Genomic DNA, 23,408 nt, shown 5'->3' with positions numbered 1-23,408 from the left:
TAAACTGTACGAATGGTCCAAATAAAAAACAAATTATGGAATGTGGATTTTACAAACATAATCTGTTAACTACACTTACAAACTCAACTATGGCCTACTGTTAACTAATTACATGGCCTATTACATTGTACTACATTGCTTACTACAATTATTATTTATTACTTCATTGTACTACATTGTTTATTACAATTAAGCATTAGAACACTCATTATCACACATAACATCATGGTAGTGATACAGTTGCAGGCACGAGCTGGAGGTGAGGACTATAGATCACCACAGCCATGATGTTATGTGTGATAACAAACAACCTTAAATATTCTATTACTTTTATATACAACAGTTAAGCAAAATAAAAAAGTACAGCAAAGAAGCCCCAAACATGTATCCAAACGTGTTTTAATATTGGCAATTCCTTTCAATCACAATATCAGGTTCAGCTCATCTTTTTAATACTCAGCAGATGAACCTGAACGCCATTTTCTTCCAGTCAGTCTGCATTTCACAGCACATGTTGTTTGCTGAATTGTTTTCTGTTTGTTTAATTTCTAGTTCCAGTTTATGAAGTTGTCACAGCTGCTGACTGAAAAGCTTGTTTAGGGCAGTGACGGGTTCAGAATCTGATGTAGTCTTGCTGTCACATTCTTCTTCAGAATATGACCAAACAGGCAGCAGGTCAAATACTATCTCATAGAACTTCTCTAATATATTCGTTTTCTGTTGTATGTGGTAAAGTAAAAACTAGTAACGGTCAGCTGCAGCGCAAAGTGAGTCATAGCTTAGCAACCGGTGCTCAGTGAGGTGATACTGTTCTTGTGAACGAACTGTGCTGTCGCCACAAATAACAGCACTGATAGAACACGTCTCAGCCAATCTGATTGTGTTGTTGGGAATAACTGTTGGATAGTTATTGATAATAAATGAAATTGTTTATTATTATATGGATATGATCCTGTTGTTCTGCCTCTGTTTATAAAAGCACTTCTCAATAAACCATTCAGTAAGCCAGGCAGTGTGTTACAGTGATGTTACCACAGTTTAAAGGTTTTTCTGTCACCATGGTAGTAACTGTAATCTGTTTGTGGCTTAATGCATTATTCCTGCACTTAATTTTATCTTCCATTTTTTGTAATTTTGTCTTTTCAGTTTGTTTTTGTTGGCTTTGTAATTAAAGTAGAGTAAGAGTATTTTGGAAAGGATTTTGATTTGGAGAATTTAGTCCCATGTTTTAATAAGTGTAATGCCGCACCCCTGCACACACTGGGAGTGTTGATGGTATTGGCTGTCAGTTGGCTGTGACACTGCTCTGGTGGCACCTTGGTGAACTGCACCTGACCTGTGGAGAACACAGTAAGTGCACTGTGACATCACCCTGTCTTTCCGTTAGTACTTTTTTCTTCTCTCTAATTCACACCTGCCACCACTCCCCCCTGTGTGTGTGTGTGTGGTTGTGTGTGTGTGCCCCATGAGGGGGCATGGCGCCATGCCGGCTGGTTCAGGGGGCTCATCTGCTCCAGAATAATTACCCACTTTCCCCCTTGCACAGTGGGGCTTCTGCTTACCACGGTGGGGTCACACACACACATACGTACGTACACACACACTCACCATAATAGTGCTGCTCACAACCACCAGGTCCCTGTCTGGACAAGGTGGGGCGACTTGCTGGAGCCTTAGCCCTAATATCATACACATACACACCCACACACATGCACACACACCATTATGCTGCTCGTACAGATGGTCGAAGCCACCTGAGACACACAAGTGTTGTAAAGCTTTTTCTGATGTAAGCACGTATGTGTGTTGGGGAAAGATGAGGTGAAGTGGACTGCACTGAGACAAAGACTGGGTGGGGCTGCTGTTATGACTCTATATGGAAGACTAGAGATGCTTCAGAAAAGGGTGGATCATTTGCTCTTTAAACGCAAGGGCTATAGCCATCTGCTGGTCAGTGTGGGAGCAAACGCACACATTGACTCCCAACAGCACACACACTGGCAGCGCTAATTCCACTGTTTTCCAGAGCGAGCTGTGTTGTACTCTTTTGATTAGAGTGAAGTGATGGATGAATAGAATGGTGTGTTGATAAAAATCAGCCATTTGCAGCACATCCTGCCAGCAGCGCTTTTCTCTGATGGTGTCAAGCTGTGAATGTGTGCCTGTGTATGTGCAGGGGTGTGTGTGTGTGTGTGTGTGTGTGTACATGTGCCCGTGTATCTGTATTTTTGTGAATGACCATGTGTGCATATTTGTAAAGACTATGCTTGCATTCATTTCATTTACAGTCAAGATGGCTGTTAAGTTATTTGTTTTTCAGCATCATAAAAAAAGCAAAAACCACTTTTTTTAATAGAAAATTACACAGTAGCCTCAGTGACTAAATATATTTTTTCATCTGCAGGAATATATTCTGCACCTCCAAAGTTCAGCTTTAGGCCTTGTCCACCCAAATCTGGATATTTTGAAAAATGTAGTTTTTTCAGTACATTTGCAAGAAAATCTTCATCCACACCTGCAGCACTTTAGAAAATCTCCAAACAAACACTATAGACATTGTCCTCCATCATTAAATATTTCATAGATTCAAAGTCTGATTGCTTGAAAATAAAAGCTTTAAAAAGCTAAAGAAGATCGCCGTGGGTTTATTTACATTGCCATGGCCACAGTACTGTCTCTAAATCATCTATACAATCCTAATCAGACAGAAAAGCTGAGTTTTTCTTTTTTCTTCTTTTCTTTTGCTTATTGTCCCATTTGAATTATGGAGTTATTTATTTCAATTGGATTTATTTCAAATCTGACTTTGGTTATTAACCATCAAGTAATATATATTTAGAATCATTAAGGAATTTTCCGTATTTGCGGTCAAGGTGACTCCTCATTTACAACAGCTGAGTGCAGGTATGTTACATTCTGACGCCTCTGCACTGCAGTTTAATGAAAAAGTAAAGCCAAACATGATTATACCTCCCAAATCACCTCTAAGTTGCTGAGCACTCAAAAAACTCCAGTCATCAGTCATATATAAGACAAAGTTTTGCATACTTCATAAATGAAAACAGCTACAGACATGCAAAAGTTTTCAAAAGTCTCCACTGTGGAGAGCATTTTCAGAACCTCAATTTTCAGTGAAAGAAACATTATTTTCATGTGGACAGCAGGCCAAAATGCACTGAAAAAAACAACAATGCTGTCAAAAATATCTGTATACATGTGGACGGGGCCTTACACGTTGGTTGCATTTTCTACAATTCTTTCAGACTCATAGAGTTTTATTCTTTTTTTTTCATTTAAGGGCCAAAGAATAATTTGCATGTATTTCTATGGAAGCACATGAGAATAGTGTTCCTTAAGCCAACACTAAATGCTATTTAGACTGTTAAAACTCAAGTAGATTGGCTTTTTATTGTTAGAGCTTGTAGATTGCAACAGGAAGTTGATAGCCTATGTCTGCAGACATCCAGAATAGGGACATCACGATGGTTTCCTCCTTAGTAATCATCTCACTTGAGTTTCATGTCTTTTATAATCTCCTGTTCAGAGGTACAGCACCCTACAATACCACCCAAGACTAATATTTCAGTCTGCAGAAAAAGTTTTTGTTAAAACTGCAAGAATTAGCAATACTGAGTTAGGAGAAAAAAAACATGCTAAAATATGGTGTGTATCCACTGCTGTGAGTCAACGTGTAATGCCTGAAATAATAATTCATGAGGCAGAGACATTGAGATGAATTTTGCGGGAGTTTTTCGGACGATGTCTTATGTCTTTATGTACTAATGTCACGTGCACAGGCTCGAAAACAAGGTCCAGCTCGATGTTTAGGTCTTAACTGCAAAATTTAAAAAACGGCATTACACTGATGAAGATATGAGGACAACAGTAGATCATTTACTTTTGACTGAGTTCTCTTAGAATACTCTCTCAATATGCTCACAATCATCAGATTCATCCACTCAGGGAAGGGGTCTAAAGTACCACCGACAATACAAAAGGTTTTTCCACTTGTTGCATGCAATTGCAAATTTCTACCAGAGAGGTCTCCAAATGCCCAACACTTACATAGTATAGATTTTAAGACCAAATATTATAAATGGATACAAGATGACTACAGTTACAGGCTGCTCTTCCAGCACAAGCTAGCTCACCTCAGCCACATACTGCTATATCAATGATTATATTTGCGCTGACCTTGGGGTCTCAATTTGAAAACATTTTTAAAAACAGACTGGCAATGCTATTTTGGCTAAGAATTGAGTTCATGTCACATAAAAAACTGAGGAAAACGCTACCTGCCAGTTACAATCTAATGCCTGTACTTCATTCAAGCTGGGCAGCACCTGAGTTTGGCCAGGCAGGGCTGAATCAGATACAGACATTAGCATGTAGCTCATATAACCTTTGCTTCATAGTGTTCATATTTAATGTGGCATGCACTCATTTCTTGGCTTGGACCTATCTAATGGTATATGTATGTGTGTTCATTTGTGTGTATATTTGTGTATGATCATGTGATGTTTCCCCCCATGTGTAATCTGTGTGGAATAGTGTGTGTAGATAATTACTAAAGCTTCAGGCCCTTATAACTGACCCCCGATGAGTGTTCCTGCTGTTGACCCTCTCTACTCTCCACTCTACAGGCTACCTCTCTCCATAACATCACTCCACACAAACATCAGCCTCCTGCTGTGCTTCACACAGCCAGGAGACCCCCCAGCACTCCTTCAACCTCACACTACTGCAGCCACTCGTGGTCACCACACACACTATGACACTGCTTATGACACAATTATTGTGTGGCTTATTTCAGCCTCTGTGCATGATATTCTTACAATAGACACTTTGTACTTCACTGTCTAGTGCCTGTGTTTTCATAAGCTGGTTTCATCTTAAATTAGACACTAACATTTTGCTCTAAACAGAAATGGCATATCATCTTGTAGCACATCACCTCACTGAATTGTTCCTAAATAGTCACCATACAAACAACTGTTTTAAAGTTTTAAAAATAAAAAAAATGGACAAGGACATCTTTCTCCCCAGTCAGATATGACTAAACTGGGGAGAAAATTGGAAAAAATCCACCCCAAAAAATATATAGTATCAATCATTTACACTGATCAGGCATAACATTATGACCACCTCCTTGGTTCTACACTCATTGTCCATTTTATCAGCTCAACTTACTCTATAGGTGCACTTTGTAGTCCTACAATTACAGACTGTAGTCCATCTGTTTCTCTGCATACTTTGCTAGCCCCCTTTTACCCTGTTCTTCAGTGGTCAGGACCCCCATGGACCACCACAGAGCAGGTACTACTTGGGTGTTGGATCGTTCTCAGCACTGCAGTAACACTGATGTGGTGGTGGTGTTGTGTTAGTGTGTGTTGTGCTGGTACGAGTGGATCAGACACAGCAGTCCTGCTGGAGTTTTTGAACACTGTGTCAACTCTCTGTCCACTCTATTAGACACTACTTCCTTGTCAGTCCACCTTGTAGATGTAAAGTCAGAGACGATAGCTCATCTGCTGCTGCACAGTTTGTGTTGGTCATTCTTGTGTTGGTAGTCCTTCATCAGTGGTCACAGGACGCTGCCCACAGGACGCTGTTGGCTGGATATTTTTGGTTGGTGGACTATTCTCAGTCCAGCAGTGACACTGAGGTGTTTAAAAACTCCAGACCAGCAGCACTGCTGTGTCTGATCCACTCAGACCAGCGCAACACACACTAACACACCACCATCATGTCAGTGTTACTGCAGTGCTGAGAATGATCCACCACCCAAATAGTACCTGCTCTGTGAGGGTCCATGGTCCTGACCACTGAAGAACAGGGTAAAAGGGGGCTAGCAAAGTATGCAGAGAAACAGATGGACTACAGTCTGTAATTGTAGGACTACAAAGTGCACCTATATAGTAAGTGGAGCTGATAAAATGGACAATGAGCGTAGAAACAAGGAGGTGGTCATAATGTTATGCTGGATCAGTGTACATCTGCTATTCTGGTGGCTCACTGTACTCCTGTTAAGTGAGCTCTCCAGACTAGCATAGCACTTGAATCTCATAGGGGGGCTAGCAGAAATTAGATCTCTCTGTTGTTGGTTTTAATAACTTTTCTGTCATTGTTATTACTTAACAAATGCACGTACGTCAGTAGAAGGAAGCTTGTGTTTGCTTTATTCCACAGAAATCATTAGGCCTTCTCTGAAACCCTAGAAGTCCCTGAGGGTCCCCCGCTAGTAAAGGAATGTAAAACCTGTTACGAACACTGTTACAAATACTTTCTCCAGAAGCCAGTGGGCACTCATTTCAGCACCTGGCTGTTGACTTCAGTCATATATGTTTTTTGGGTCAGGTTTTCAGTTCTTAGCAAAAGAACTGCACAGCTTGTGCACTATTGCAACATGTATGGCATATGCCTGTGTTATATATGTGTTTTATAATAAGCTAGCACCTGTATTTCTCACAAAGCAGTGTGAGAGCACATATCATGTTGTGTTAGTTCTTGTTAAAGCTGACATGCTAATGCGCTCTGTGCTCTGCTATCCATTTCCTTCCTGCTCTGCAGCCTCTCTGGCCTGGTTAGCTTTGGCTGCGCTGGGTTACTCTTGCTGGGCTCCCCTGCAGCTCCTTAAGTGGTAATGCCCTCCAAATCTAGCTCTGCTTTCTGAACAGGGGGGCTGTTAATCTCAGCTGTAATCTAAACACACGCGCACATGTGGGAGTATCAAGCCTGCTCTTTTTTAGTCTCTCTTTTACGATCGACAAATGTGCAGTGTTGCATTTAAAACGTCCCAACTGATGATATGGTGTTATGGTGTTATCCACCCAGTGTTGCCTGGAGGGGGTTGGCTGCTGTTCGCCTCTGCATGCAGAAAGGCACACAGAAGGGAGTCGTTAAGAGTGTTCGACTGGAATACATCAGACTCTATGTTTGCAGCCAGGCTATTTCTCTCTCTCTCTCTCTCTCTCTCTCTCTCTCTCTCTCTGCTCTGAGTTTATGATCTCTGCTCTAATGAGAGGCTGATTTAGGTGCTGAGAGAGCCGTTTGACGACATGCCCGGCCTCTTAGTGCTAATACTGAACATGTCCCAGTGCGCTTATGAAAAGGATTGCGGCCCAGACTTCCCTTGAGTGTGTGTGTGTGTGTGTGTGCACGTACATAAGTGTGTGATGAGATAACTACACACACCCACGGTGCCCAGCTGCAGCATAAGAATGGTTACACATTTATAGTTATTCAAATTAAAACACAGGCCTTCATCTAGTTAAGGTGATGTATGTAAACTGCATGCAGCACTGCTTTTGATGAAGTGCTGATATCTTACTGCGGCAATAACCTGCATGCACAATTTCCTAAGGATTAATATATTCACACAAACAAAACAGGGGCCATAATAACAGCCAGTGCAGGTAGGCCTTTCACGATCATAAAATTTTAGCAGACTAAAATTTCAGACATTGCGACTAACTATTTAATCAGATTTTTTAATATTAATTTTATGCAACTAAAAACGTAAAAGGTGGAGTAGCTGTCTTGTTTCCTAGCTGTCTTTACTTAGCAGCTAATGCTAGGCTGTACTGGTATAAAACTGCACTGTTGTGTTTCTCTTAAGAGTGTGAACGCTTGAGTAAAAACACTTATCTGTCAACAAGTTACCTACTTAGCTAGCATTACCTTGGCAAAGTCAGAATAAGTGGTGATGTAATGGTGCTTTGTCACTTTATCACCTTATATGTTACTTTCTATGTTACCAGAAAAGACATAAGAGAAGACATAAGCAGCTCAAGCTCTAATAAACAAATCTAGCATCCCCCCTGAGCATGTTACTGTGGAGAACTAGGAGACGTTCATTATTTTTCGAAAGCCCTATGACGTGAATGCTTTATTTACATTTAGTTGCCTCAGCCCAAGTGATGAAAATGTATTTAGTTCACATTGTTTATTATTGCTTCTAGAGACAGTAAACCTTATATGCACAGCTTTCAAACGATAAGAATTTACTGAGTCCTGCATAGAAAGTTTCTACCGGTAAAATCATCAACAATTTATCTAGTTTTGGATGTCCTGATACAGTTGTATGCAAAGGTTATGTGTCCCTGGTAAAATTGCACGTTTTGTTGATTTTTTTAAGTGGCAATAAGTTAACACATCCTCTACACTGAGCACACTTCTGCACATTTTAGTGCACCGAGTTAAACTTAGCACATAAATAGAAATTGTGCACTTAAATTAGCAGAAAATGGCATATTCAAGTGTGTTCTCCGTAGAGGATGTGTTAACTTTGAAAAATCAACAAAATGTGCAATTTGACAAGGGGTGTTTAACATACTACATATGACTGTAAATTCCTCTAGTAATCATACCAATTACTTCAAATGCAATCTTACTTTATTTAACAGTAAAAGAGCTAACAATCACACACATTCAGAGAGGGAGAGATTTTATGTAATTTAGAACATTGGCCTAGCACTTACTACTAGAAATACCTTGTGTTGCTAGCAGAACTTAGCATTATTTTTTTCTAATTTTTTTTTTCTCAGACATAACTCTCAGTCAAGGTTAACCACTGATTTTCATTGTATGTTGTCGGAACTGGACATAAATACACATTATTGCTAGTGGATTACCATAGTTTTTTTTTTTTTGGAGGGGTCCTTCCTCTACTTTTTACTATTGCAAGTGGTGGAAAATCTGTGTCTCTGCCACTCGCCACCACATTTTTGTCAACTGCTGGCCACTGTGTATGCATAACTGCCTCACATAATTGTGCAGATATGCAGTGGTACAATAAGACAGCATGTGGCACAGCTGGCACTCAAAGCTCAAACCTGGTGGCAGGTAACACTTCCGGTACTGCTAAATAGTTTTACTGGGTGTGGCAGTGTTATATATGACATAACATTGAATGTGCAGTGAACGTTTCCTTTGGTTCTGTGTTATTATTGCAGGTACAATATTTTATTTAGTTGTTAAAATTCCAAAAAAGGTGTTTGATGATGTGTTGAAGCTGCGTATCCTCATGTTCCACTCATGTTTATGCGGGAAATGTCTAATAAACATGTCTGTGAACTGAGAAACAAAGGAAACCCTTTTGTTTACGTGCAACATCATGTGGAGGCACTGAAAAGGAGAAAGATGGGGAGAGAGAGAGAGAGAGAGAGAGAGAGAGAGAGAGAGAGAGAGAGAGAGATGGACATTGCATCCCTTTTATTGTGAATTGTTTTGGATGCCGGAGGAAGAGAGAAGCTAAACAGTAGTTGTAGGATCGCTGCAGGCATTTTGATGCATGAAAAGGCTCCTTTCACTTTGTTTGAAGTTGGCTTTTTCACAGGATCCCCTAGCATTTCCTCTAGCATTTCCAAATATCACCAAACCGCTTATTTAGTGTGTAGTAAACACACTTCTATCTATCTCTTTCTCTCCCCCACCCCACCCACTGGGAAGTGTAGTCCCCCGCTGTTGCTCTCCAGCTGCCTGTGTAGTTTCTTTCTCCCTTCTCAGATCCCACTCACACACACACACACACACACACACGTTAGATGCTCTCCAGCTTTCAGCCGTCCTGGCAATTCAAACAGCAGTGACAACAGCAGCAATTCAGATGCTCTGAATGAGTCCAGCAATTCAGATACAGAGAACAAAACACCAGATAGTGGAACAGCCCCCCAACAGCACCACCACTAACACCACCCTGATTCCGAAAATGCCACTGGTGCGACTGAGTAGTGGACAAAACCGGTGGTTGCTTAGTAACCGCACCTTCCAACGGCTTCATTCATGGCTGAAAATGGGAGGCCCATGTCCACTTCCTGTTCCGCTCTCATCTGCAGACGTAACTAATTTATTCATTTTTATTTATCTATCAAGAAGTTAAATATGCCAGGTATGTTTTAACTGTAGGCCCTGAGGCCTGGTGACAAGACAAGACCGGCCTGGCTATAATTTAAGGGTCCCATATCATAGAAGAAATAACTTTGCTTCTTTTTTTAATAAAAGAGTGTGATTTACTAGATAAACGTTGTTAAAAATTCAAGATATACTGTTCACTCTCTAGTCCATACAGTCCATATATAGAGACTAATCAGCAAAAACAACCCATTTGGAATATATTGTTTCTGTGATGTCACATTTGCATATATCTGCCTATTCAGCCTATAGCTGTTTAGCTCCACCCATTCATCCTGAAGTTATAAGGTTATTTCTGCCTGGACTGCTTTTTGAATTAGGCACAATACAGAGTGGCCAATCAGAACAGAGTTCATTTACCATTGCTTCACCTGTTTTTCCCCATTTCTGTTTTATAATATTTTATACTAAGGTTGTTTGCTATCCGGTGTTGACCAGAGGAGGATGGGTTCCCCTTTTGAGTCTTGGTTCCTCTCAGGGTTTCTTCCTCCTGCTCTTAAAGAGTTTTTCCCTGCCACTGTTGCCGTTGGTTTGCTTGTGTGGGCTTGGACCTGGATTTTTCTGTAAAGCTGCTTTGTGACAATGGCTGTTGTAAAAAGCGCTATATAAGTAATCTTTGATTTGACTTGACTTGATAAATGAAGGAATAAAATACAAAACAAATGTATAGGGTATGGGCCCCTTAATGCTGGGAAATATCTGTACCAGTACACCAGTATGTATATCACACAGCAGTATTGATAAATAGCAAAAGCATAGTTAACTACAGTGTATGTAATTTGCTGGATGGTTCAGACTATTTTGAAAGAACAATCCTATGATGCCAATTCATGAAATGAACTATATAGGGTTCCTTTTGGTATAATTTCAACAGAGGAAAACTGAACAAAAGAGCTAGGAAACAAAAGAGCTAGGAATCATGTGTTTAGGAACTTCATTAATGCAAACTTAAATATCATCTGCACTGCAATATATTTGGAAAAACCCATGATATTGAATTTTATCAACGCCACATACAGCAGTACTATATCTGAACATGGTTAGCGCTAAAACGTGGCTGGAAATGGTACACCACTTCACGTCCTTCTGTGGTGGGATATAATAGCTGCTTATGAAATTGCTCCTCACACGTGGCGCCAATGAGCGGAGAGAGGGAATGTGTCACTTGACAGTTCTGTGTGCGCATATTCGAAACCGTTTAACCTTCAACACATTAAGAGGATGACTGGCAGCACTGTGAATGGAGACGAGAGAAGGAGAGAAAAAGCGAGAGAGAGAAACAGAGAGAGAGAGAGATGGTACAGCCGGTGATGACCTCTACGCTTGATTGATTTGAGAATATAGACAAGATGTCCCCCCTTCTGTATGAAAGCTAGCAATTTTCTCCCTCATCTGGCCGACTTCAGGGGGAAGCCGACAGCAGCCGAATCAAAGGGCCTGTCCTGGATCTGCTAACCGGGTTGAAAAACACAGCAATGGAGAGTGACATCTTGGTAACGGCCCTGCCTTTTAGCTGACAGCTTGCTCTCTCCAACAAACACACACACACTTATGGAGACTGAGTCAGATGCGTACTTGGATTGATACAAGTGCTAGCAACCACTGAGCGATATCCTTGTTCGCTCAGGCAAGCTGAGAAACAAAAAAAAGTTTTGTTCTTTAGTCCCTTTTTGGAGACTTTCTTCAAGGAGTTATGAAACATGCTCCCCGGGTCACTTAAATGACCTCAGCCTCCAGGCCCTGACCTGTCCTCATAGCGTTACCAGACACAGCCGTAACATGCTGTGTGTTTCCACAAAGATTGCGGGCAAATATGTGTATGTGTGTATGTGTGTGTGTGTGTGTGTGTGTGTGTGTGTAGATGGGTGCGTGGGAAACAGGCCTTTGTCGAATTGTTAAGCCACGTGTGTGCACATTATTGTCCAGGGGGCGTCGTTTTTTCCCCTCTGACACACACTGAGATAAATCTGTTTGGGAACGAGGGCACTGTACCACATACGGGAACACACCGAGCCACAGGCCACCATCATTTAGATAAAACAAATTGCCAACAGCCACAGCATGAGAGAGAGAGAGAGACAGAGAAACGCTACAGAGAAGATAGAAAACTGTCCGAGTGGGGTGCTTCAAGCCCCAACCAGCATCATTCTCTCTCTCTCTCTCTCTCTCTCTCTTCTCTCTGTCTCTCTGTCTCTCTCTGGAGGAACATACAAAGCTATTTTCTCTAGCCAATAGCAGTGCAGCAAAGCGGAGAAGGCAAGCAGTAAATTCCCGCTGGGTAATTAAAATCAATAGCCAGGACTCGCTCAGTAGCCAACAAGGTCAAATGCTGAAGAGAAGCCAGGATAGTGCCCAAACAAAGAAATAAATAAAAAAAGGAGCATTCTGTGGTGTTTCATTAACCCTGCACGGAGAGAGAGGTGTTAGCCTGTTTCTGTGTGTGTGTGTGTGTGTGTGTGTGTGTGTGTGTGAGAGAGAGAGAGAGAGAGAGACAGAAAAAGAGAGAGAATGAGAGAGAATGTTACTGGTTGGATGGCAGGTGGTTCAGGGTGCCCAAGGAACAGACATGGTCATGAACTCAACCCCACTCAAACTTGGCCAAATACCAAAACAAACATGACACCTGCCTTCTGTTTCATAGTGTGTGTTTATATGTTTGTGTGAACGTGTAACAATAAATACACATAATTTTGGAGGAACAACCTTAAATATGACATTTTTCTGTGTATTTTAGTGCACAATTTCTTTTCTTTTTGCTGGGTTTGAAAAAAAATTGCCTGTTGGAAAAAAATAAACAAAAGATAAAACTTTTGCACACATTTATTCATTTATTTTTTACACAATATTTTAAATTCAGCAAATAAATTGTAATTGTGCATTAAAATGTGCAGAAGTGTGTTCTATGTAGAGGATGTGTTGGATGTCATTTGACGGGGGTGCCCAAACTTGTGTATATGACAGTATGTTTATTTTTAGGCCTGTAGCAATAACAGAACCCACTTATTTAAGTAGCCGCTTAGCTTAGCCTACTGCCTGATGCTGTGTCAAACTGTACAGGAGCTGAGACATGATCCATGATCCAAAGCTGTTTTGACTAATGTCTGAAACCAGACACTGTGGTTCTGAGCATGTCCTAAAACATAACATAGATGGCTTTTTGTACAGGCGTGATATTTGCCTGCCTTTGTCGCACACAGTGCCCCATCCTGTCTGAGCATGCATAAGCAGCGCATCTCAATAGCTGCATATCTGGAACAATTTCATCTGTGCTAGAAGCACAATCGTAGTGGTATTAATGTAGAATATCCCATCACCTAACGTTTAAAAGTTTAATTATGTTCACATGTGGGAATCTTTGTGTGTTATTATGGTTTGCATGAAATAAATCATTTTTTTTTCAAGCCAGTGATAAATGAGTTTTTTCCATCACTGTGGGCGGTTACCGCAGTAACTGCACCCCATATTTTACATATTTGTTTTCCTTCAGGTCCTCTAATGAAATTTGTGTGGGTTATGTACCAAAAACAATCAGAATTAATTTTTCCTTACCATTTTCCAACCTCTCTTTACCCTTCAATTCAATAGGCAGTTTTTGGTCACTGTGGCTTTAAGACTGATATATGCAAATTACCTCTGTTCTGATTGGCTGTTCTACATTGTGCCTCATTCAAAGAGCAGTCCAGACAGAAACACTCCTTGTAACTTCAACATGAATGGGTGGGGTGAAACCTTTGAATAGGTGTATATATGTAAATATGTCGGTTTTTGTTACACCACAAATGTGGTGAAGTCAAAACTGTTTTATTTTTTTAAAAAAAGGAAAATTCGATGTTCCATGATAGGAGCCCTTTAAAGGATCTTTGTGTGCCAAAGATATTTGATGTAGGTGAAGATAGGTGAGAAAGAATGGCTGCAGGTACAGGTGAACTGTGTTTGCGTGCATATTAGGGAGGATGTGAATGGAAAATAAGAGGGATGCATGTTGGTCAGAGAGCTGTGGGTCTTATGAGGGTATGAGCTGTCATGCACTAAAGGGAGGTGTGTGTGTGTGTGTGTGTGTGTGTGTGTGTGGTGAATAAGAGCAGAGATCACACTGAAAAAGCACTTTGGCACTATTAGTATTCTGCTGAGACACACACTCATGAGATAGCAGCGCTTCACTCCTCCACCACAGAATTTATCAGACTGGCCTCTTTTCTTTCTCTCTTTTTTTCCTTTTGCTCCACAGAGTCAGGCTAATTTGGTTTAATTTCAATTCAGCTGTTCACTTTGTTGAGGCAGCAGAAGCGTCAGGGAATTTGTTGGCATGCTTGCTTGTATTTTAGCCTCTGTGAGCGTGTGTGCCTGTGTATGTAACTGTCTTCTGGATGTGTTTTTGCCTGAATGTGTGCTAGGGCTGCACAATATGGACAAAATGCTTGTTTTGTGATTATATTGCTACACATTGCAATTGTGATACACTATGCAATATTTTGTGGCATCAGCGATGAAGAACACGTGGGAAACATTGTGCTTTAAAGCCAAATGCTCTTTTATTGAACAAGCAGCAAGAGAGAACCGCCACTCAGCGCTGCTGAAACACTCTTACCTTTCAATATAAGTCGGTGTAAAGAGATTTTATTCCAAGTGATTTTAGAGCATTTCTGTTGGTCCATTCTTCCTTATTTTTTTCACACAATATAAAGGACAGCTGGTGTGTTGAAATGATGTAGAAAATTAAAAATGACCAAAAATGGAGATACAGGGTTTTCTTTGGACAGCGACAATATATTTTCCACTTCTATTGTGCAGTCCTAATACATTGTTGCGAATGTTAAAAGTAAGCTGGTTGCGAGTTTCAGCTCTTAGTGCTTTTTTAAAGAGGCACAATGCAGGACAGCCAATCAGAACAGAGCTCATTTATCTAATTGGTTTTAAAGGCACCATAATAAAAACAGCCTGTTTAATTAAGGGATAAAGAGAGGTTGGAAAATGGTCATATAAAATTACTAATGACCATTTTCAGGCAGTGGACCACAAGGAGAAATAAAATATACGAACAGTGTTGAATATGGGCCCTTAAAATTCAGAGTGAACTGCTAATAGTAAGTTAACTGAACAATAGTCTGTGTGTTACATTCTGTCAACTTATTATTCAAAGTCCAATAAAAGCTAAGTTTTACGGCAGGCAGGTTATTTACTGTTTTAAGGTAAACCATTTATTTTACAGTGTCTGTGTTATTGGTTCAGTGCCTATAAATCACAACGTTGAGTCGGAAATTGTGGGCTTGGTAGAGCTCAGGTTGATTTGAGAGAGTCGTTTCTTCTTCTTATCAGACCGCTGTCCACTAGCCACTGTGCTATCAGCTACAGATGCAATCTCTATCTGATCTCTCTCTCTCCCTCTCCCCTCATTCCCGTTTTATCCCATCCTCTGATCATCCCTGTCTTTTTCATCCTCTCCTTATCTCCCCACTTCCTTCCTTCCCTCTCTCTCACTCATGCATCCTCCTTTCCTTCCTTTTCCGTCGCCTGTGTTCTTTGTTTGTCCTTCATCACCTTTGCTATTTCTCCCACTCTGTCTCTCTCCCTCCCTCCGGATTCCCACCCGCTCTCTCTCGATCTGCTGATTGTCAGTATTCATCGTGTCCCTTAATGTCCGAGCCAGCCTCCATTTTCTCTCTGCTGTTGCTCATCATGTTGTGGCTGTGGCTATAGAGCAAACTGCACCTTCCTCACTTTGCACCGGTCATTCGCACCATGGTAATTACAATACAGGTCCAGATTTCATAAACAAACATCTCTCATAGACATGCGTAGTGCTGCATTGTTCATTGTTCACTTCTAGTGCGTTGCTCATTGCTTTTACTGAGTTGGTTTTAGATTAAAGACTGAAGTGAGTTTGAAAAGAGAGCAGAGAGAATTAAGAACACGTTGTGCAATTTTAGAATACTTTGGAAGTTCATCTTTGGCACTGGCATAGTGAACATTACACGCTGTTTGTCATATGAGTAGTAATTCTTAGAAGAATCATTTTGCTGTACTATTCAAACATATTAACTTAATTACATTTGATTAAATAATACGTTTACACAATGACTGAATTTACTTTACATTAGTATTCTGTATTGACAGGATTGTGTCCAGCTGCCAAATTTTCTATTTGTTTCAGTGTTAAACAATGACAAAATCTAAAAAATGGTTTCTTTTCCACAAAACAAGACTACAAATCATATTCAAATCATAAGAAAATATCTCCTCTCGTACTTACAAACACAAATGTAATATTAATTAAAACTTTAGCGTCTGCACTTTCAATACTTTCTCCACTTTTTCTTCACTTTTTTCAATTTCATTTTTTTTTCTGTACAGATTATTGAGATGTAAACACAAGTCATTCAGAGTGGTTTGATGTGAAATGCTCCTTTCTGTTTTCACACCAAGTGTGAAAATGTGAATGGTAAGTCTGGCCTGATGCCTTAGACCAGGGGTCTTTAATAAAAATTTAATAAGTTTAGAGAAAATTTCCTCAAGCAAAGGTCCAGAACATCATAATGTCTAACTTGCTTTATGATTCAGTGCCATATACGGTATACTGAAGTAGTCTAGTAGTTATATCAACATCTTATATAGTCAACAACTGAATGTCAAATCAAATAAAGTACAATTCAGTAATATTTCAACATTTATTGTCAGTTTTAGAGCATGCCATGTGAAATAACCTCCCTCTGACTCTCTTCTTCGACTGCTGTTTCTCACCCTTTTGGCTGTTTTAGCCAAAATCTCTTTAGAAATTCCACACAGTGTTGCCTGGTAAATAGGAGAAAAAAAGTTTTCTTTGACTATTTTGCCTTACAGCACGGTGTGTTTTTTTTAAAGTACATATTAAGAACTTCTGTAGGTTCAGAGGTTATTTTATGTAATAAAAATTGCAATATTTGTGTTGTAGACATCACAACACCTGGTCTCCACTCACAACCATTGTAAATAAGTCAGGACGTTTGACTACAGTGAACCATTTTGAGTTCAAACTACTCTGAATGACTGTTTTAAACAATCAAATTATACTGAAAGTTTGGAAATTGAGTAGAATTCCACTTTAAACAGTATTGGATAGATTGCTTTACTTATTATTTCATAAAGAAAGTAAGGCTGCATTCAACTGAAGCATGTAACTTGAAATATCTCACCTCCAACTGTGAGAAATTAATAAAAACGCTCCCTCAACTGGGAATTCCCACTCAGAAAGCTGGAATGTTGTTCTCAACACCAAGCTCAGAGTTGTCAAATCAGCACACCTACTCACCACTTCTGTACTTTTAAACAAGGTTTGCTTTAGATCCGTCAACACACAGACACAGTAGTTAATTAAGCTATAACATTGTCCATAAAGTTTTGAGAAGGTAAATACATCATGAAATTTAAACTTATCACTCATGTCACTAATGTGGGGGTTTAAAATGACGCAGCTCAGAGCTCCAATTTTCTACTTCTAAGCCAAGACAAATGCAGCATCATCTCATAATGCAGAAAAATCAGCATATAGCGTACTCATTACTTTACTTCTATGTTACTCTCTATAGCCCATACAGATCTGTACAACTGGAAAATACAAGGGACAGACCAAAAGTCATTTCAGTACTTTATTTAGAAAGAAAGATATAGCTATTGAGATTAAATGTCATTTGAAAGCATGTCATTATCTCTGCTTATACTCTCAACAACACCCAGCCAGTTATGCTTAATTAAAATTAGCTAATGCTATTTTGTAACATAGAAATGCACCAGTAGAAACAGGCCACAGGGATCTGTGCAGGTAGCACATTTGGATGCAAATGACCCACGAGGACAAGCATAGATAATACACGTAGACAAATATGTAAATCTGTTTATATTAATAATTGTAGTGATTGCAAGAATTTAAATTGTAATGTGTGGCAATACTTCATTACAGGAAAAAGCAATTACATTACAGTAACATGTTACTTTGTACTATTTAAGCCGCAAACACTGGCAATCAGCTAGAAACAATAAATATAAAAGATTAACAGCCATAGAAATGATGACTTATTAGTACACTGGAATGATAGGACATGAGATGTACTGCTCTTATTTTGCGGAGAGAAAGAAAAAAGGAAAGTCATTCCGTTTTTTTTTTTAGCAGAGAGAGTAACAGAGAGGCTTGTAGTGAGCTGGGGAAGATGAGAATCTATAGGGGATGCACTAGTGTCATGTTTCACATCGATGGATCCTGCAGCTCTGTGTTTTCACCTCCCTCCACTCTTCGCTTCTCCAGCATTTTTACTGGAGCTGATCCTGGGTCAGCTGGAGAAAAATGGTCCGATGGCCATCCTCACTGCTCCTCAGCCTTGTTGAGAACAAAACGTGTGAAGTCACACTGTAGTTTATTTTTCCCCATAAACAGAATCAGTCACTAACACAGCCTGCATTCATCTCAGAATGGACACTGAGTGGACATCAGTATGGAGTGGTGGGCACTCTAGGTGGTCTAGGCCTGCAGAACAATGTAAAGGGGCTTGGAATGAATGAAGGAAATGCAATAAAGCAATAAGCCACTCGAGGCCATGTGTTGCTTTTTGGCCTAAGGTAACAGAATCTCTTAAGGGAATCCTCAGGCCTTTTTAAGACTTCTTAGTGGTATCTAGGTAGCCAAGCGAGATCTCCCCTTGGTTAAGACTTTAGGAGCTGAACTCCGAAGGTCTAACATGTTACTACTGTAATAACGTAATTAGGAAGTGACAGAGGAATCAACCAATCACGGGTTGATCTACAGTGGGTTGGACCAATTGTGTGAAAAAAAACATCACATTGGGCTTTCTAGAAGTCTTAGAGACCTCACTGACTGCAAGTACAAGTGCTTAAGGAGTACACTTAAGTGAGTTGCTAGAAATGGAAAACAGTGGCAGCTCTATGCCAGGGTAAAATATGTTACTTTGTCTATTAAAAGCTTAAAGTAAAACATTGGAATGTCTTTTACAAGCTTCAGATGAATTTAGAACAGAAAAAATAATCAGATGAATAGCTGTTAGCTTAGCGCTAAAATACTACTAGAATTCCATAGACGGGCTAATAATTAACTTTATTGTATAGGTGTATTTAACTAGTTGTTTTGTCGAGTTTTGACATTTATGGCCTGACCTGAAGACCTTGTGCTAATATTCACCATTGCAGATTTCAGTATCATAAAATATGCACCATTAAATGCACCATTAAATGCAGTTCATTAAGGGGACTCTTTGGTTGCAGGGCAGCATACTGATCAAAGGTTCTTCCATGAACTGCATTGTGGTTTTTAATAACATTAATTGAACATTTAATAACATTAATACTGAAATCCATTGATGTGTATGGTAACGTGTGTGCATTTTGAGTATTTACCAATGGCTTTAAACATGGCTCAACCAATTAGATTTTAGATCTGAATCTGTTTGTTTTATAATGCTTTTATCATCATTGTACTTTTATTATATTGTCATTCAGCAGCCCCTGAATATGATGCTTAGTGTTACATTACAGCCAAAATGAGCTTTCTTGTGAAATCTTTAAAAAAAAATCAGTGCCTTTTTCTATGCAAAGCATCTTCCAAATGCTTTGTGATGATGCTAAGGAAGCTGCTATACCCAGTCTGGACCTTTGTGTTGCATGATAGGTATGGAAATTACTGGACATCATGAGTCTCTGTGGAGTAACAGTTGGCAGAACTGTTAGTATAAATATAGGCAAAGTGCACGGAAGCCAGCATCCACTGAGAGCCAGGCTTTGTTTTTTCTTCAGTGCACATCAAGCAGAGAGCAAGTACGCAGACCATTCCCACCTTTAGGTCCGTTACTTAAAGATTTACAGGCGTCCTCTTACTGACATTTTCTTTCTTCACTCTAAATGTGTTCCACTTTTACTGCGAGCTGAAGTGTTAGTAGGCTAAAAGGTCATGACTCTCTCTCTCTCCCTCTCTCTTTCTCTCTCTCTCCTTCCTCCCGCTGTTTTAGGCAAAGATTGCCAGCCAAGAATGTGTATTACTACCGCTGCCCAGACCACCGGAGGAACTACGTCATGTCTTTTGCCTTCTGTTTCGACCGAGAGGATGACGTGTACCAGTTTGCCTACTGTTACCCCTACACCTACTCCCGCCTACAGCACTATCTGACCAGCCTCGAGCAGCGGAACCTAGACTACCTAAAGAGAGAGCAGCTGGGCCTCAGTGTGGTGAGTGAGAGTGTGTGTGTGTTTGTGTGTCTTTGTGTGTGTTTGTTTTCATACAACATACAACATATTATACAAAGATAATGAGGAAAACACAGGAAAACCAGAGCATACACTGAAAATATACACTACTGTGCAAAAGTCAGAGACCACTTTTCATTTATTTAATTTCCAGTTGAAACAGCCATTAATTTGTCAACACCAGGAAAAAAGCAGAAACCATACAATTAACAGACCAGTACACAGCAGCCTCAACAACTAAATATATCTTTTTTTCAGTGTTTAGTGTGCTGACTCTTTGCCTTTATTACAGCTTCCATTCTTTTCAGGAGACTTGCTTTCAGTTTTCAATGATTTATTTTTTTTTTTACCAAGAAGTTGGTTGCCTTTTCTGCTTCTCACAATCCAAATAATCCCAAATGTATTCATTGTTGTTGAGGTCTGGACTCTGGGGTGGCCAGTCCATTGTTCTAAAAACACCAGCAGCTTCTTTGATTCATTAGCACATTTTCTTTTTGGCCTATTTCCCTTTCTCAGTGAGGGCTTCTTGACAGCTACACATCCTTTCAGACCCATAGCGTTGAGTTGTCATCTCAAAAAGATGTGGAAAGACGCACAGAAACACCTGTGGATTTTTTAAAGCTTAAGCAAGAGTGGAGCTTGATTTTCTCATCTTTCTCAGAAGTGAAAGCTTTAAATGCTGTTTGTCTAATGAGTTTTAAGTAATTTTCTGAACTATAGTTTTGGAAACTCATATTTTCCTTTTACATGCTTATGCAAGCAGTTTGTCATATATAATAAAAATTAATTGCTTAATGACTATTTTAATTTGACTGTAAATGAAAGGTTGGTCTCTGACTTTTGCACAGTGTACATATATATGTACAGGGTTGGGGGGTTACTTTAAAATGTGTTTAGTTACAGATTACTGATAACCTGTTTAAAATGTTATTGTAATCTAATTAAATAATCGGATTACTTCCCATTACTGTTGCATTACTTGTCTTTTTAATGTCACATAATTAAATAAAGGCAAGAACAAAAATTTTATTCGACTTTTTCATCAAGAATTTTACTTAACACAAGGCAAACAAGGTAAACTGTTCTGTTTTATGAAACAAAACGAGAGGTATGTCACTTTATTGTCTGTGCTTTATGTGTGCCATGTGTATGTCCATTTGCAAATTTGGGTATTCAGATAAGGTGAGATGCAGAACTATGGAGAAGGTAAGACCTAAGAAGCTAATATTGAGCCTCATACAAACAGAACAGCTAAATTTAAATGGACAAAATATATGGAAATATTTCAGACATAAAGATGACAAATTTGTACAATATAACTTACTTCAATTTTGACGTGTGTAAAAAAGATAGCAAGCTCAGGAATCAACACACAGCTCTCCAGGAGAATGACTTTAAGAGGAAAATTAAGAGACTCAGAAACGGTGCACTGAGACTAAAACCATGGAATGATGCAGTTCATTGTGCTCAACAGCTATGCAAATGCAATGTATTTTAAACTATACTGCCTTCCTGGGATTTTGCCTTATTTTTAAAAACCTGTTGCTTACTATGTTTAAAGATCTGGTAGACAGCTTCTTTTGAGACCCCTCCTCAGTATAATGGACTATTCATTCTGAAAACTCTATCTGGTCATCATTTGTATTACATCTGCTAAAAGGCAGATATAAAAAAATTTTTCAGCAAAATAAATATAATTTGTAGAATGAGGTTGAGTTGAACACCGGCAAATCAATTTTGAACACACAATAGAACAGCATGATAAAATTAAAATAATTTTATTTACATGACATCTGTAGTAGATATTTGATGAATATGTGCATAAAGTCTCCCAAACAGTTAACTTTTTTGAATTTTTATGGTGGAATATGGACTTCTGTCTGTGTTTTCTTTGGGCAGTTTGAGTTGTAACAGCTTGGTAAAACCAGCCCCAGACGTGTGGAGCCTATACTTTAGCCTGGTTAAGCTGTGTGTTATTTACATAATTCAAGCGGGTGATCAAAATCAGTAAATGAAAAACATTTAAGATGTAAAAATCACTTTCATGGTAAAAGATCAGTCTTCAAGGTGAATCTGATTGCTGTCAAAATTTGCAGATGAGGTTGCTGTGGGAATAGGAGATGATGACCAAACACATTTACATGTAGCTACATTAAAAGGATTATAGAACATTTTACCCCACATTAGGTTTTGCCCTCTGCTTCCCTTTGTAGTTATATAAACTTATATAATACACTTGACATCCTTGTCCTGACAGGATATAAAAACAAGTGTGTGTGTGTGTGTGTGTGTCTATTTACAATAACACTCACTTCTGATGGAATGGACAAACAAAGAATTATTCTCTTGAGTCTTAATACTGGACAGCCTGAGGATTTGATTCTGGTTTTATCATCTTTAATTGTGTTTTTCTGTGTACATTTCCTAAAGCACACTAAAAGGTCTTTAGGGCATGTGGTGTAGCTCCATGAACTCCAGCTCCTCCAGTTCACTTCTAGATATCTACACATGCATAGTGTGCTGCTATATCTGCTCCCTCCCCCTGACTCGTTCTCCCCAAAGGGACTGTGTGTGTGTGCGTGTGTTTGAGATCAGAGCGCTCAGCCTGCGCTGGCCCAGGTGCTGGATCATGCACAGCGCCTGCAGTGCTGTCTCTGCTCTTATCAAATAATTGTAGAAGAAAAACTCATTAGAAATGCTTGAAAGATTAAGACCCGTTTTCATTTTTTCCATCACTTCCACGTTGTCAAGGAGAGCTAGGCTGCAAGGGCCTGCGATGAAAGGACGTTTATTGATAAGGAACGTGGCATCAGTTTAGAAAAGAAGTCCGCTTCTTATGAAATGTGATTTGAATGGGTAAATTATACGGGGAGGGATAAATTGAGCAAATTTGCATCTCAGTGATTGCAGTTCAGAAACAGAGGTACTGTCTGCTCAACAGCAAATGAACCGCTGCTTACAAAACCTAGAAAGTTAAAACATCACAGCTTTTTTGCTGACGGGAAATCTTATGAAATACTCTTCACTGCATTAGTGTAGTGCCTGCACTGCTGGGCAAGCTTGAGGTCTGTTCTTATAGATCTGATGCTTAATTCTTGTTCGGTTTATGAAGGTAGAATTGACATTTGAATTAAGAGTTGACTTTTGAAAACAGAATAGATTCTGATTTGGAATTATTCTCACAAAAGGAAGTGCTGAAAGTCCTACATTGTTGAATGTGGTGTGTGGAGATGAACTAAATGCATTTTTTAAATTGCTTTATGCATTAATCTTGA

At 39.5% G+C, this 23,408-nt stretch overlaps 1 protein-coding gene across 1 annotated transcript in view; it reads left to right on the top strand.

Annotated features, from left to right (window-relative positions):
• The window catches only part of agbl4 (ATP/GTP binding protein-like 4), a 484,349-nt gene that overhangs the window by 242,391 nt on the left and 218,550 nt on the right, over nucleotides 1-23,408 (top strand). Inside the window, exon 5 of the mRNA XM_036579196.1 lies at nucleotides 19,899-20,115. Coding sequence (XP_036435089.1) covers nucleotides 19,899-20,115 — 217 coding nt within the window. The remainder of the gene's footprint in view (nucleotides 1-19,898; nucleotides 20,116-23,408) is intronic.

The sequence above is a fragment of the Colossoma macropomum genome, unplaced genomic scaffold (assembly GCF_904425465.1).
Source record: "Colossoma macropomum unplaced genomic scaffold, Colossoma_macropomum, whole genome shotgun sequence".
Taxonomy (NCBI): domain Eukaryota; kingdom Metazoa; phylum Chordata; class Actinopteri; order Characiformes; family Serrasalmidae; genus Colossoma; species Colossoma macropomum.
The sequence above is the reverse complement of the archived record's forward strand: the minus strand, read 5'-3'. Positions and strand labels throughout refer to the sequence as shown.